The 16,192-nt window shown below is 40.2% G+C and overlaps 1 protein-coding gene across 1 annotated transcript; it reads left to right on the top strand.

The window, feature by feature from the left end:
- Positions 1 to 12,779: 12,779 nt before the first annotated feature.
- Positions 12,780 to 15,062, top strand: LOC121991350 (receptor-like protein kinase HSL1). The gene has a single exon (XM_042545360.1). The coding sequence runs from the start codon at positions 12,780 to 12,782 to the stop codon at positions 15,060 to 15,062; it is 2,283 nt and encodes a 760-aa protein (XP_042401294.1).
- Positions 15,063 to 16,192: the final 1,130 nt, after the last annotated feature.

Here is a 16,192-nt window from a genome sequence, read left to right as displayed (position 1 = left end):
ACAGGAATCTACCTGTCCCTTTCAGTGCTATCCTCCCAGAGAGCTACCATTTGGAGATCCCTACTCGCATATTACTCTTGATACGATTTATTCGTATTTCTTTGGGGGCGAGCGAGTACCCACAGTGACCCAGTTTAGGTCAGTTGCCCTTCGAGTCCAGGACTACGCCCTTTATAGGGTCTTAGTCTTTTGCATTCTACCACTGAGCATTCGCGACATCGCGATGATGCGCCCATTCCACTCTTTTCTTCTCTATGCCCTGTGTCATAAGTTAGATATTGACATTAGCCTACATATCTTTTCCACCATTATTTACTCGGCCGGATACGTGACTAGTGGGCGAGTTCATATGCCCTACTGTCACATTCTGACAACATATATGTCCTCTTTGGACATTGATGTCACCAGAGGTGACATCCGCTATATGACCGAGTTTGACGTTATAGGAGCTAGGAACTTTTCCCTAGCTAGTATTTATATAGATGGTGAGGGTATAATGACTTGGCAGAGGGGGGCACAGCACCAGCCAGACCCAAATGCCCAGCAGGAGGAGGCAGAGCAGGATGAGTTTTTTCTCGCACTGTTTCCTGACGAGGCCGCTCCTGCCCCAACTCCAGCTCGAGCACCACGTCACGCTCCTCGCACTCTGGTCGATCGAGTATCCGGACTAGAGAGAGCTATGTCGAGCCTCCAGCAGGAGTCCTCCGAGTTTCACTGAGACATACTACGAGAGGTTTTCGATCTCCGACGAGAGGTGCGACAGGAGGTCTCCGATTTGCAACGAGATGTGCGGCAGGAGATCTCCGACCTACGACGAGACCTACGAGAGGACGACCGGACTCGTCACACTGAGTTATTGGCACTGCTTTAGTCGTTGGGTTCCGGACCACCTCCTTCATCATCTCAGTAGTCGTGATTGTCACATAGCTCTGTTATGACTCTCTTACAACTTTTGTAGTACATCTTGATCTATTGATTTTCATTTCAGATTTGATTGGTTATACTCTAATTTAATAGACTAGGATTTTTCAAAATTCAAAACTGTTTTAAAAATGACTGTTTTAAATTCTAGGTTAAAATTGTTTTATCTTTTTTTTAAAATTTTCCTACTTTTAGAATTTCAAAATAATTTTAGCCTTAGACTAGAAAAATCTCCTTAGAAATCATGTTCCCCTAGGACTAGCATTTGAGCATCTCACCAACACCCTAGGTTTACCTTGCATGTGATTGACAAAAATAGAAAGGGGTGAGATGTATAAGCCAATTGCCTGGACTTAAGATGCTTATGTCAGTGCATCGATATAAGTCTAGGCGTTAAATACAAAACATACATTGATCAAGCTAAGTTACTCAGTTAAGTCAACCGCTAACTGATTACAATGAACTTAACTTGACTAACCAAGTGAAAACTGCTATTTTCTGATAGTCAGTAAGTACCTAATTGGTTAGACAGCTATTTTAGATGTCAGGTTTAGGGGGAGGATTAAATCAACACTTAGCACCAAAATTATTTTCTCCACCTTAAACATAATATCTTTTCTAAATTTTTTTTTCAGTTTTGAGATTGAATTTTGGTTTTCTAATTTAAAGTTTTTACAAACTTAGTCAGTGTTGAAAAGTAGAGTTTTCAAACTTAGTTTTGAAATCTTTAATTTTGAAAACTTATGTTTCAATTTTTTTTATAAACCTATTTTTGAAAACTAGCTTCTATAAAACTAAATTCTTCAATTAGATTTTATAAACTAAGATTTTGAATCTGTTGCAAACTTAGTTTTAATCAGTTTCAAAAAGTAAATAATTTTTAAACTCAGCCTTGAAATTTTTGATTTTTAATGTTTGAAAAGTGTTTCAAAATTGAAACTCAGTTTGAAAATTTAAACCTTAATCTCAAAAACTTGATTTTGAAAACTCATATTTGTAAAATGTTTCAAAGTTGAACCTTATTTTGAAATTTCAATGTTTTTTGGAACTTAAACACTTATAACTAAGTTACTCAAAATATACTTAGTTATTTTTCAAAACTTAGCTATGTTACAAAAGATAAGAAATAAAAGCTAAATTACTATGTGTTAATCCCCAAAGTTAACTTAACATCATTTCTTAAAAAAATTTTCTTTGGTTGTACTCTGTATTGTTGATTATGTCGTTATTTGATGAATGCCAAAGGGGGGGGGGGGATAGGTGGTTAAGTTAGAGCAACCAAATGTAAATTTGAAAAACTAACTTAAAACGTTAAAAACCTCAAAAATCATGCTTAATTTTTGTATATATTTTAAACTAACTTAACCAGGTTGTCATTCCATTAAAAAGGGGGAGATTGTTGGTGCGGTTAGCACTAACAGTTTAACCCAGGTTTTGATGAATGATAAAATAGGTTAAGTTAGTCTTGTTGTTAATCTAACACTCTGACCGAGTGTGTAGGCGAAGTCCAGACAGGTCGACGGGCTGACCAGATGTCTGGCACGAAGCCCAGCTAGGTTGACGGGCCGATCGGATAGCTGGCAAGAAGTCCAAGCTAGTCGACGGGCTGACCGGACGCTTGGCGAGAAGTCAAGCTAGGTCGACGGGCTGATCGGATAGCTGGCGAGAAGTCCAGACGGGTTGAAGGGCTGACCGGACGTCTGGCAGGTGAGTAAAGGTAAGTCACTGGAAGGGAGTGACTATGAGGACGTGTTCCCGGGAAGGGAACATTAGGCGTCGATCCGGCTTAGATCCATTTCGGACATCTAAGTCGAGATCGTGACTAGATTCCGGTCTCGGAAAGATGGAATCTAAGTCATACTCTTTTTGTCAAACTATAAACTGAACTAACACTCTGTTTTGCAGGTTATAAATTATATATTTGCCTCAGACTAACCTTGTCTTGCAGGAGAAGGAATTTCTGGAGAAAGGAGGTCCGGGCGCCCGGGAGGCAATTTTATCCTAAAAACGTCGTCACCATGTGGAGCTCGCTGGTTGGACCTGCCACGTCGCACCAGGGCGCCCGGAAGGGATCCGGGGCGCCCCGAGCCTCATATAAAAGAAGGGGCAGGGGTGGAGCTTCAACAACAATTCACAAGAAGATCTTCTACTGCCTGCTCTGCTGCTCTGCGCTCCTGCGACACTAACGAAGCTCCGACAACGCACGTTTTCTTTTCAAGTTATTTCTTTGTCGGTATTGCCTTTATTTTCATTAGCAATTTCTATACTTAGTTTGTAATAAATTTCAAATTGCTAGTGATTACCCAACGAAAGCACTCAACGAGTGCGGGCCTTGGAGTAGGAGTCGATACAGGCTCCGAACCAAGTAAAATTGGTCTGTGTTAGCATTGCTTAATTTTTCCGCTGCATTTAACTCTCTTCGACGAATTTTTCGTAATCGATATTCACCCCCCGGCCCCCCCTCTATCGAAACATCACGATCCAACAGTTATTACAACATCATTGTGTAGTTAAGGGGTTCAATGGATATCATTTGTTAATTTGATTTGCGGGTGTGATAGATTGCGCATATCAGGGAGCCGATGTGCTCGGTGCGTCCGAGAGACGAGAGGGCTGCGGAAGAGTACATCGATGGACGAGAAGAATATATGCGACGTTTGAAGGGTGAGAAGCCGGAGCGGAAGTCTGCTCGAGGAGAAGGCCGAAAATTAGGTTCGGGTGAGCCCTATTTTGGTTGGCCGCAATCACCCAGGTGATTGGAGCAGCGGGAGAGCGAAAGGAGCTAGAGAACATTGCTGGAGGCGCCCTTAACAAGGTGTTGAAGGCGCCTTCGCCACCTTCAGGCGGAGCGCGCCCTCCATGCCTTTGGAGGGCGCCCTCGGCCTAGCCAAAATAGCCATTCGCAGCGGATAAAGTTTTATCCGCTGTCGCCTTGCTGGAGGCGCCCTCCAAACCCTTGGGAGGCACCCTCGAGCTATGGATAGAATTTACAGGAGATATAAAAAGGCCCCTGGAGCTAGGAAATAGATCAACAACTCAAGCATTCATTTACTAGCAATAGTCTAAGCGTTCAAAGATTGTAAGAGACTTTTCCGCCTACACGAAGGAGATTTTTTCTAGTGCTGTCATTGTCTTGGATTAACAGTCACCCCGGTTGTAACTAAGTAAAATTTTGAGTCTCTTTCTTTTAGTTTTTGTATTGTTTATTTTTATGCTATTGCTACTAATCTAATTCCAAAACTCGAGAAAAGCCTTTAGTTATTTTTCAGGCAAAACCCTCTCCAGCCGGTCTATCCGAACCTACACTAAGCTCCTGCATACTTAGACACGGGAATCAAAACATAACAGGACCTAACCTAACTTGATTAATCACACCAAAAATAACCTTGGGGTTCCAACAATCTCTTCCTTTTTTGATGTGAGTAACCCAAGTTAAGTTAGGGTAAATCAACCATAAAGTAAAGATAATAAAATTGCAATACCAAGATAATAAAATTGCAATTATGCAATAAAGTGTAATTTTTTTTTCAAATTTAATTTGAATTTGAAATTTAACTACTACCTTCCCCTAGACTTAATATTTTCTTCTCCCCCTTTGATCACATAAAAAATTGGGGTACCAAAAAAAATCTAAGGGTAACATTTTCAGAAAAAAATCAGATTTTTTTTAAAAAAATTAAAAAAACTTATCAAGTTTTTGACAAAATTCTGAAAATAATTTTGTTAAAAAAAATTCATTGTCAATATTTTTAGAAACTCTAAGTTTTTAAAAAAATTCTAAGTTATGAAATTGTCAAAAATTAAAAGCATTAATTTAATTAACTATTTCATGTTTATCAATTTGTCAATTAAATATTCAATTAAATAATTGGCTTCTAGGTTGTAGTGAGGCACTAGGCCTTCTTGGTTATTGGATCATCGACTACTTCTAGACAAAACCTCTTAAAGAATTCAAATATTTAATCTTCTATCTAAAAGCCCTAAGTCCAATTTTACTTTTAATTTATATAAGTTTTTGGAATCCAATATAGGTTCCTTCCTACATGATTAATCAAGAATTTTGGAGGTACATAACTTTTGGGTATTATTTTAATTTGACCCCTGTGAAATCTAACGTTCCAACTTAGTCTTTTAAAATTTTGAGTTTGAACAGTTGAACATGTATGATTTTTTAAGTTTTCAACTTGTGTCCTCAATTTATCATTTTCAATTCTTAATTTTTTTAACTTTTAAAATTTACTAGCTTAGGCTAGAAACCTCATTTCATGGATTTCAAATGTTGAAAATAACTCTTCTAAGATAACAGACTCTAGATCCTTAGAGATATAATAGACATCTACTAATTATGCTCATTCCTTATTTCTTGGGAATGTGTTAAGTGCGTACCTTAGCGAATCTCGGTTGCTTACCTTTTCTCTGAGATTTGAAAGTCCGGTGATGAGCTCCTTAATCCGTGAGTGAAGGTGTGCAACGATTTCATATTCTTCTAATCGAAGGTTGGTGATTTGGTTGCGAAGTAGGTCCTGTCTTGCAAGTTTCACCTCCGAGGTTCCTTCGTGTAGTTCCAGGAATTTTTCCTAGATCTCCTTGGCAGACTCGTAAGCACTGATCCAGTTGACTTCTTGTGACAGTAGAACGATCAGCAGATGAAACTCTACTTTGTCGTTTGCCACGAAGTCGGCTTGTTCCTTCTTCGTCCATTGATACTTTTCCTTGCCCTCGGGTGCTTTAAAACCAAATTCTATTATTAAAAATAATTCAAAGTCGATTTTAAAGAATTCCTCCATTTTTATTTTTTCAGTTCGCAAATTCCCCCTTGAATTTTGGTAGGCAGATGCTTGGTTCGGCCATCTCGTTTACTTCGTTCGGCGGTTAGTCCTCCTGAAGCTATTAGACTCTGATACCACTTGTTGGACCGGGTAGGCCGACTGGAGATGGTTGAGTTGCCTGAAACACTAAAATAAACCTTTCTCATCTTTCGACTTAAATTAACAAAGCAATTAAAATAAAATTAAACAGAAATAATAACTTAAATAAAATCAGTAAATTAAACAGAAATAACAACTTAAATAAAATCAGTAAAAGTCCAAGAATTACTTGATTACAACCTACATTGTTATTAATCCAAGACAGTAGAAATCTCACTAAGAATCTCCTTCACTAAAGGCGGAGAAGCCTTTTACATGCAATGAAAGCTCAGAAAAGATTAGAAAAGTGAATACACAAGTTGTTACTTCTTTTCTAGGTTCAGGGGTCTTTTAATAGCCCCTGGAAAATCTTATCCGCAGACTGAAGGCGCTGTCTATAGTACTGGAAGGCGCCTCCAGCGAGACGCTCATGGATAAAACTTTATCCACGGCCAACGGCTCATTTCAGCCTGGTCGAAGGCGCCTTCCATAGCCTTGGAAGGCGCCTTCCACAAAAGGCACGGAGGTGCCTTCAACAGCCTTTGAAGGTGCCTCTAGCAGTACTTGTAGCTCCATTTCGCTCCTTTACTACTGCGATCTCCTGGGTGATTTCGGCCACCGGAATAGAGCTCACCCGAACCCAATTTCTTGGCTTCTCCTCGAGCAGCCTTCCTCCCCGGTTTCTTGTGCCTCAGACTGCTGCGCGCATCCTTCTTGTCCGCCGATGTGCTCTTCCGTGGCACCTTGTCCCTCAAACACACCGAGCCCGTTGGCTCTCTCCCGTGCCATCCTTCTCACTAGCCGCGTCTTTCGCTCGACTTCTTGTGCTCCTAAACTCCTGCATACTTAGACATAGGGATCAAAACATAACAGGACCTAACCTAACTTGGTTGATCATACAAAAAATAACCTTGGGGTTCCAACACCTCCAGGGCACTTCCGCACCACAAAGTTTTATCCTCTACTCTTATCTCCTTGAGAGCGCCTTCGACTGGTCCAGGGCGCCTCCAAAAACTGATTTGAGGCACCTTCAAGCACATTCGAGGTGCCTCGGATATTGTTTATTTGAGGCTGATTTTGCTACTTTAACCCTGCAAAATGCTTTAGTTCAAAAATAAAGTGTAATAGGCAAAACAAAGTTAGCATAATAATAAAACAACATTATCAATTAGATCTGGTCTGTCCAAGACTAAGATCTAGTAATGATCTCAGTTTAGGTATCTAAAATTGATCTAAACTGGATCAATGCCTAAGTTCCTAATTGGAACTCGTCCTCACTGGATCTCCCTTCTAGTTATTTACCTGACCTTACCTACTAAACATCTGGTCATCCAGACCTGTTTGGACTTTTTCTAGCCCCAACTAGTGTCTGATCACCTTGATCTACTAAGACTTACCTGTAACACTGAGTTAGGATAATAGATATAAAGAAGTAAGGTAAGACAATGTTAGCAGTATTATGAATTCACTGGTCCGATCGACCATGCACAGTCGACTGAAAACCAGTTGGTTACACATGCTTAGAGTTTCCTCCTGTAAGATTTTTTATTACCTAGGGTTACCTCTCCCTAGGATTGCCCAACTTCACTCACTAGGACTTCCATTACCTGCCTTCACTCACTAGGACTTCCACCACCTATCTTCATTCATTAGAGTTTGACTTCATTTACTAGGACTTCCACCACTTACTTCACTCACCAGGATTTGACTTCACTCAGCATGACTTTTACCACTTAGCTTCACTCACTAGGGCCTGACTTCACTCACCAAGACTTCCACCACCTAACTTCACTCACTAGGGCTTCCACCACCAAGCTTCACTCACTAGGGTCTGACTTCACTCATCAGAACTTCCCCTTCCCTAACCTCCAATTAGAACTAGTCACTTAGTAGACTTTTCACCTGTTTAACATTCGATTAGGACTTACCCTTGCTAGTTATCTAGTCCTAGCTAGACTTTTCTATTCCAAATATCAAGTCTTATTTGAATTAACCCTTAATTAATCTGACCATACTTGGGTATATTGTCAAACATTAAAATCCTAGAGGTCGATTGCACCAACAAGCATTTCTTTGACCTCTAACTTGTTGGTCCTGGTGCGTCCAACAAGAGGGGGGGTGAATTGCCTGTAGAAATAAAACACCCCTTTTCATTCTTTGGACTTTGATTAATAAGCATAATTGATTTAAATAAAAATAAACTGAACAACTAAAAATAAAGAAGAGGTGAGGAATTACTTGATTACAACTTATGTGGTTATTAATCTAAAGCTTTCAAAATGCTCCATTAAAAATCTCCTTTGTTGAAGACAGAGTAGCCTCTTACAGACGTTGATAGCTCACAAGAAAGACTAGAAAGTGATTACAAGACTTGTAATTCAGTTATTGTTAAATTCCTAGCTCTCGAGGTCATTTTATAGCTCATGGAAAAACCTATCCGTGGCTCGGAGGCGCCTCTAAGGAGGTCCAAGGGGCATCCAACAAGATAAGTTTTATCCATTGAAGATGAAATTGTTAGGACCGAAAAGTAGCTAGAGGGGGGGTGAATAGCTCGTCGCGTTCGCTCGGTGCTCGGCGGTGCTTGTTTCTTCAAAGATGTGCAGCGAAAATACAAAGAAACAATCACACAACGCTAACACGGTTGGTTTACTTGGTATCCACCTCACAAGAGGTGACTAATCCAAGGATCCACACCAACACACACACCCTCCACTAAATAAACCTCTCCTTTATGGTAACTACCAAGGGCGGAGAAGCCCTACAAGACTCAATACAAGAAGAGAGGGAAGGGATACAAGAAATACAAGCTTACAAGCTTACAATGAGTACAAAAACCCTAACCCTAGTTTCTTCTTCTTGCTTTGATCCGCCTCTTGACTTGGAAGAGCCTCCAAGAACCTTCAAGAACTGGCGATCTCGAGCTTGAGAAAAGCTATGGAGGAGCTGGTGAAGATCTGAGTTGAATCGGTGAAGAGATGCCGAGGAAATGAACGTCTGCGGCTTAAATCGACGCTAACGGTCAAATCCCGATCGATTGGAATGCTCCCAATCGATCGGGGAGGCTTTGGATCGATCCACGGATCGATCCAAAGCGCCTCTGTGCTCTGGAAAAACTTCTGGATCGATCCACGGATCGATCCAGCGCTTATCGCGCGAAGCAGCAGCGTCCCATCGATCCACTGATCGATTGGGACCTCTGGATCGATCCAGAGGGGTTCTGTTCGCGGGGACTCACCGGATCGATCGGTGGATCGATCCAGATCTTCTGGATTGATCCACTGATCGATCCAAACCTGCTGGATCGATCCACGGATCAATCCAAACCTGCTGGATCAATCCATGGATCAATCCAAACCTGCTGGATCAATCGGCTGATCAATCCAGATCTTGGTTTTTGCCCAAAACCAAGCCCAAAGCCCCCTAAACCAACATCTAGTCAACCATGACTTGTTGGTACATAAGACCTAGCATCCGGTCACCCTTGACCAGCTAGGACTCTCTCACCAAGTGTCTGGTCAATCCCTTTGACCCACTTGGACTTTTCTCTTCTTGCCAAGTATCCGGTCACTCCCTAAGACCTACTTGGACTTTTCTTCCTCGTGTCAAGTATCCGGTCAATCCCTTTGACCTACTTGGACTCTCACCAGATGTCTGGTCAACCTTGACTCATCTGGATTTCTCTTGCCTGGCTTCACTCACCAGGACTTTCCCAATTGCCTAGCTTCACTCACTAGGTCTTTTACCTGGCTTCACTCACCAGGATTTTCCTCCTGCCTAGCTTCACTCACTAGGTCTTTCACCTGACTTCACTCACCAGGATTTTCCTCCTGCCTAGCTTCACTCACTAGGTCTTTCCTTCTGCCTAACATCCCAATTAGGACTTCCCAGTCAAGTATCCGGTCATCCTTGACCTACTTGACTCTTCTTCAATCAACCTTGCATTGTCAAACATCGAAACCCAAACCAAGACTCAAGCTTGGTCAACCAGGTCAACCTTGACCTGAGGGATGTTGCACCAACAGAAACTTTATCTTCAGCTAAGGACTCTTGAAGGCGCCTCCAACAGGCTTGAAGGCACCTTCCATGAGTTCTAGGGCGCCTTCTATATCGTTGAAGGCGTCTTCTATGACTAGGTATTGAAGGCACCTTCCATCCTCTTGAAGGCGCCTCCAACAGCTACTGTCAGACTTTAAAGTCAACTTTAGAGTTGACTTTTCTTCGTGCGAGTGATACTTCGGCCATCCGGAGTTGAGTTCACCCGAATCCAACTCCGACAACAATCCTACAACAAGATCAATCCTTGGCCCTCACATCTTTTTCCTCTTATCATATTTTCTAGGATTTTGTTAGCACCATAAAAATAACTATATTTGACCTTACCTTGCTCTCTTTGTGTTGTCGCTGAATTCATCGAAACTAGTTGAGGTTGCTAATGAAGAAGATAAAGCTCTTCCCTTTTATTTCTTCCCTATTTTTCTCAAAAATAACGGTCTTTCTTTTATTTTTTCTAATGAGTAACCATTTACCAGCAACTCTTTTTCTCCTTTGTCCAGCTACACCAATAATTTTCTTTCATGTTTTATTAACTAAAGGAGAATTATAAAATATAAATTTTATTTTATTAAGTTACTACTTATGATGATCTTTTATGTCGGAATGAAGGTCTTATATATAAGAATGTTAAATATTATGAGGAAGCGAGATCATAAATAATTTTTCACTAGAATCAATAGTTAAATATTTTCTATTGTATTATTTTTTAAAATTTATTAAATTTGACCATCTCTTTGAAAATTCTAACTACGCTGCTTTCTTTATGTATCAACTTAATCAAAATTATTTAAATTTTATTAAAAGTACTTTAAATGGATCAGGTATTAATCAAAGCACACCTCTTGAGTGAATGCCAAGCCGAGATATGCTTTGTATTTTTTTTTTCCGCAAATCAATCATCAATAGTGATGTCAGATACAATACAAATACACGATTATGTTTCTATTTCACTCATTAACTAGGTCAGATAAAATTGTCTATATTTTTATCCTTCATGTCTCTATATGTGAGTCTTTATATATAATGACCATTTATATTAATAGTTATTCAAATCTAGAGATAAATTGATAGTGACATTTAGGAGGAACGAATAATCTTTTTACCACGTATCTCTATACGAAGGAAAAACAATTAAATATTGACCGACTATGTTTCCATCCTTAATACCTCAATACGTAGGAAAAGAATAAGAAAACGACGACCACCTATTTTGTTGCCACCCTTAATGTCTCAATAAGTCGAATAAAGGACAATTAAATAACGACCACCACTAGACTCTATTAACTTTATAATAGAGTAGTTAATCATTGCCACCACTATGATTAACTTTATAATAGCCGAGACTAAGAGTAGACTAACTTTAGAAGACTGACTCGTAGACTTAGAATAATTTAGTTGGAGTGTCCAATTCATCCATATAAAAATCTCTTGTATCAATATTATTAGAATAATTTATTAATTATTATAATATTAAAAATTAATTATTTTATTTTTATCAAAATTATTATATAAAAAATATTATTATATCAAAATATTTTTTTATCAACTTATTTAAAACTATTTAAATTTTATTAAAATCAATTTAAATTAATTAAAATTATTTTTAAATCACTATGTAACTATTTAAGTAGCTATTATCTGATTATAACTGAACTTTATGAGTTGAATCTTAAATCCTGAATTCTAATATTGTTATAACAACTACTCAATAGCATATAGCAAACGACTGCTCATTAATTACTTCAAAGTAAAAAAAAAAAATGATAATTTATAAAATATAATTATATTAAATATTTTTTAACAACTTGATCAAAATCATTTAAATTTTATTAAAATTGTTTAAATGGATCAAAATCATTTTTAAATAATTGTTTATTAAATAGCTACTATAGAATTGTAATTAAATTTTAAAATCTTGAACCTTAAATTTTAAATTTTAGCATTATCATAATGATAGCATAAAACAACTACTCAATAACTGCTATTAATGAAATACCGGCTATTTCACTTTAATCAAAATCATTATATATAAAATATTATTATATCATTTTTTAAATTAATTTGATCAAAACCACTTAAATTTTACCAAAATTACTTTCAATAATAGTAACCTTCAAATCAAGAATCCTAAATTTTAAATATTATTATATCAAAATAATTTTTTATGAACTTGTCGAAATTATTTAAATTTTTATTAAAATTATATTAAAATAATTATAATATATACTTAACAATTATTAGAATACTACAATAATTTGTACATATTATAATAGATAATCTAAATTGTTACAATAACATAATAGTTGTTACGATATTTTATAGTATAATAATAATTCTATAAACAACATATTAAGAGTACAGATTCTCTAGACTATAATTTATCCTATAAAGGATAGATCACTACATCTATTGGTTGATAAGATGGATCCTACCTATTTAATAGGTAGGATCCATCTTCACCAAGCAATCAATTTTATGATTCATTTTTTTATCGTAAATTATAGTTCAGAGGACCCTAGCTGACATATTAGAGTAGTTAATCATGTTTTTTTTTTTAAAAAAAAAAAATAATACTCATGTGATGATTCGGTAAATGTAGGAAGTCTGTTATTTTTTTTGTTTTTTAAGTGCTTTTTCATTGTGCAATCCTCTATTTAATTGATGGCAAAAAATGAATACGTTTTTTCCCCAGCGTCCCCATCAATTCGTCCCAGGGCTAACACGGAGGAGGTAAATCACGGACGACTACTAACTTTTAGAATAGTGACTAGCACATAAGGGAGACATTTAGCTCGATTTTATCGAAATTCGAACCCCAGACTTATTTGATGACAATATCTCATGTGCTAACCACTAGACCCATCTGAAGGGACACGCAATCCTCTATTTAAGACGCATATGAGATGGTCATTCATCTCCATCAAACGAGCACCGGCAAAGAAATTTCTAATGGGTGGCAAAGAAACAAATTCCACTGTTCATATCTCCTCCACTTTCATCCTAAACAAAATCCTTATTTGGCTTCACCTTCTCTTGATCTCCAAAGCCACCACCGTCGCCCTTGCCGCTCACCAGGAGCACCGCATCCTCCTCCGCCTGAGAGCTCACTGGAGCTGCACCTCTGCTCTCAGCTCATGGAGCACCTCCTCTCCCCACTGCCAATGGCCAGGAGTCCAGTGCGACGATGGTGGCTTCGTCAACGGCATATCCGTCCCCAACATGAACATCACCCAGTCAGTCCCAGCCTTCATCTGCGACCTCAACAATCTCTCCCACCTCGACCTCGCCTACAACAACATAGCCACTGGCTTCCCTACTAGACTCTACCGCTGCTCCAGCCTCCAGTACCTCGACCTCTCCCAAAACTACTTTGTCGGAGAGATTCCAGGCGATATCGACAAGTTGTCTTCTCGCCTCCGGCACCTCGACCTCTCGGGTAACAACTTCACCGGCGACGTCCCACCATCAATTGGCCGGATTAAGTCACTGCAGTTCCTGCACCTCGACAGCAACCAATTGAATGGCTCGTTTCCGGCCGAGCTTGGCCAACTCTCGATGCTCCAAAATCTCACTCTCGCATACAATCAATTTGCAAGCCAACGGATTCCCGATGAGTTCGGGAATATGAGGAGCCTCAAGTACCTCTGGATGTCGGAGACTCAAGTCACAGGTGAGATACCGGAGAGTTTCCAGAATCTAAAAGAGCTAGAACATCTCGACCTGGCGATGAATTTGCTTAATGGCTCAATTCCTGAATCCATATGGTCGCTGGAGAAGCTCAAAAGAATCTACTTGTATGCCAATGAGCTATCCGGAGAAATCAGCAGCGAGATCAGGGCGACAGGCTTGGAGGAGATCGATGTGTCCATCAACAGTCTCAACGGGTCGATACCGGTGGGATTCGGCAACCTCTTCAATCTCACCAAGTTGTTCATGTACTACAATGAACTATCCGGCGAGATTCCCAACGACATCGCCTTTCTTCCCAAGCTATATGACATTAGGCTCTTCGGTAACCGGTTCAGTGGAGTTTTGCCAACAGAGCTCGGGAACCACTCCAAGCTGACGAATTTTGAGGTATCAGACAACAGGATTTCCGGCAGCTTGCCTGAAGGCCTGTGTGCAAAAGGAGCTCTGAATTCGGTGGTGGTCTTCAACAACAATTTCTCCGGCGAACTGACAGCGTTTCTCGCCGATGAGTGTCACACCTTGACTAACATTCAACTCTATAACAATAGCTTCTCCGGCGAGTTTCCCTTCAAGATATGGTCGACTGCAGTAAATTTGACGACGGTGTTGATCCATCACAACCTCTTGTCTGGCACTTTGCCGGACACACTGCCAAGAAGCCTAACGCGCTTGGAAATCGAAGACAACCTCTTCTTTGGAAAAATCCCGTCCTCAACTCCAGAACTGCAAGTTCTCAAAGCGAGTAACAATAGGTTCTCAGGCGAAATTCCAGCAGTACTCACCGGAATGTCGAGGCTCCTGAATCTATTGCTTGATGGAAATCAAATCTCCGGTTCAATTCCACCAGGCATATCCGCTTTGAAGTCACTTACAGAGCTCAACCTCAAGAACAACAACCTCTCGGGAAACATCCCGCCAAAAATTGGACTGTTGTCGGAGCTCAAAATAATAGACCTTTCATGGAACATGCTATCAGGGCCAATTCCGCTGGAGATGGGCAACCTTAAACTCATCTCCCTTAACTTGTCTCACAACCAACTATCCGGCGAGATACCCCTTCAGTTGCAGAACCAAGATTACGAGCAAAGCTTTTCAGCAAATCCCGATCTCTGCTCCTCCAAGTCCATAGTCAAGCTCAAACTTTGTGCACACCGCACGGCCAGTATCGATAGTATGTCTTCGCAGAGACTGATCATAATATTGCTAGCGCTCAGTGGATTCATGCTCCTGATGGTTACTGTGATGGGGATATTAATGTGCCACCGGCAGCCCGACATCGTTGATGAGCTGCCGTTGAAGCTCACTTCTTTTCAGAAAGTGGACTTCACTGAAGCCAACATAATAGGTAAGCTAACAGTGGAAAACCTCATCGGCAAGGGAGGGTGTGTACAGAATCGACATCAGCAATCACACCAGCATGACAGTTGCCGTAAAGAAAATTCGGAATACCGGAAAGATAGACTGGAAGATGGGGAAGGCCTTGGAGGCTGAAGTCAAGATTTTGGGCTCAATCCGGCATGCCAGCATTGTAAAGCTACTCTGTTGCGTCTCGAATGCAGACTCCAAGTTCCTTGTCTATGAGTACATGGAGAATGGAAGCCTGGGTCAGTGGCTACACTGACGGCGAGCGAGATCAGACTCTGAGCATAATGAGCCATTTAATTGGCCCAAGAGGTTGGGAATTGTCATTTTGATCCGGTTTGAAATCTAAAAGGATGACGCATTGGGTACGATGGGCGGTCCGATTGACTAACAAAAGACCTTTCCTTTCCCAAAAGTTCTCCTTCATTCTTGACACTCTTTCTTGCACATATCACAAAGAGAACAAAGACGAGCGGTAGATTAAGAATAAGGGAGGGGTCCTTGGCGCAGACATTCCGATGCTCAAATTAAGACAGTAGTCGCGCGAAAATTGGAGAAGAAGATGAACAGTAGAGTGGATGCGTGTGTGTTTTTCAGTGTCTAAAAACATACTTGGCCAACGAAGATGACCCCTGATCCTGCTCGGAAGCTGAGTCGGATGAAGGCAGGCCTTGTTGTGCGGAAAGTTGACGGAGAGTCCTCGAAGCACTAGATGTGCTGGGTGCCCCCTGGAAAGGTTCCCACGGGTGGTGATTAGGACGATGACGCTGTCGCTCTGCACACACTCAGACGCGTCCACCAGTCGTTAGAGACCAGAAACCAGGGAAAAAGTCCCCGGGTCAGACCCTCTGACGCTCAAGTCAGGTACTTTTTTCCCTAGAAAAATGCAAAGAAAGGATGAAAAGTAAAGACTTAGTGAAAAATGACCAGTGAGCGTACCTGTGTAAGGGACAAAGCACCCTTTTTTATACTGCAACTGAGGCTTCTGGAACCTGGTGAATGTCATGGAATGTCGGATGTCAGGCTTTGTCTGGCGGTGGTTGATAAACCCTAATTTTGTCTTGAAATGGGTATCAAAAGAATTAAGTGACCGAATTCATTCTACACTAATGTAGCATAGAGATGACTCGGGTCGTCTCCCAACGAATGTAAATGGTAAAATGATAGTCTTAGCCCTTAAGATCAATTGTTGTTGGCTTGGGGTTTTCTGGATAAATTGGGGATTTCAAAATTAACTTTTGAACAAAGAAAAGAAGTAA

The sequence above is a fragment of the Zingiber officinale genome, chromosome 6B (assembly GCF_018446385.1).
Source record: "Zingiber officinale cultivar Zhangliang chromosome 6B, Zo_v1.1, whole genome shotgun sequence".
Taxonomy (NCBI): domain Eukaryota; kingdom Viridiplantae; phylum Streptophyta; class Magnoliopsida; order Zingiberales; family Zingiberaceae; genus Zingiber; species Zingiber officinale.
This window is presented reverse-complemented; position numbering and strand designations above follow the sequence as displayed.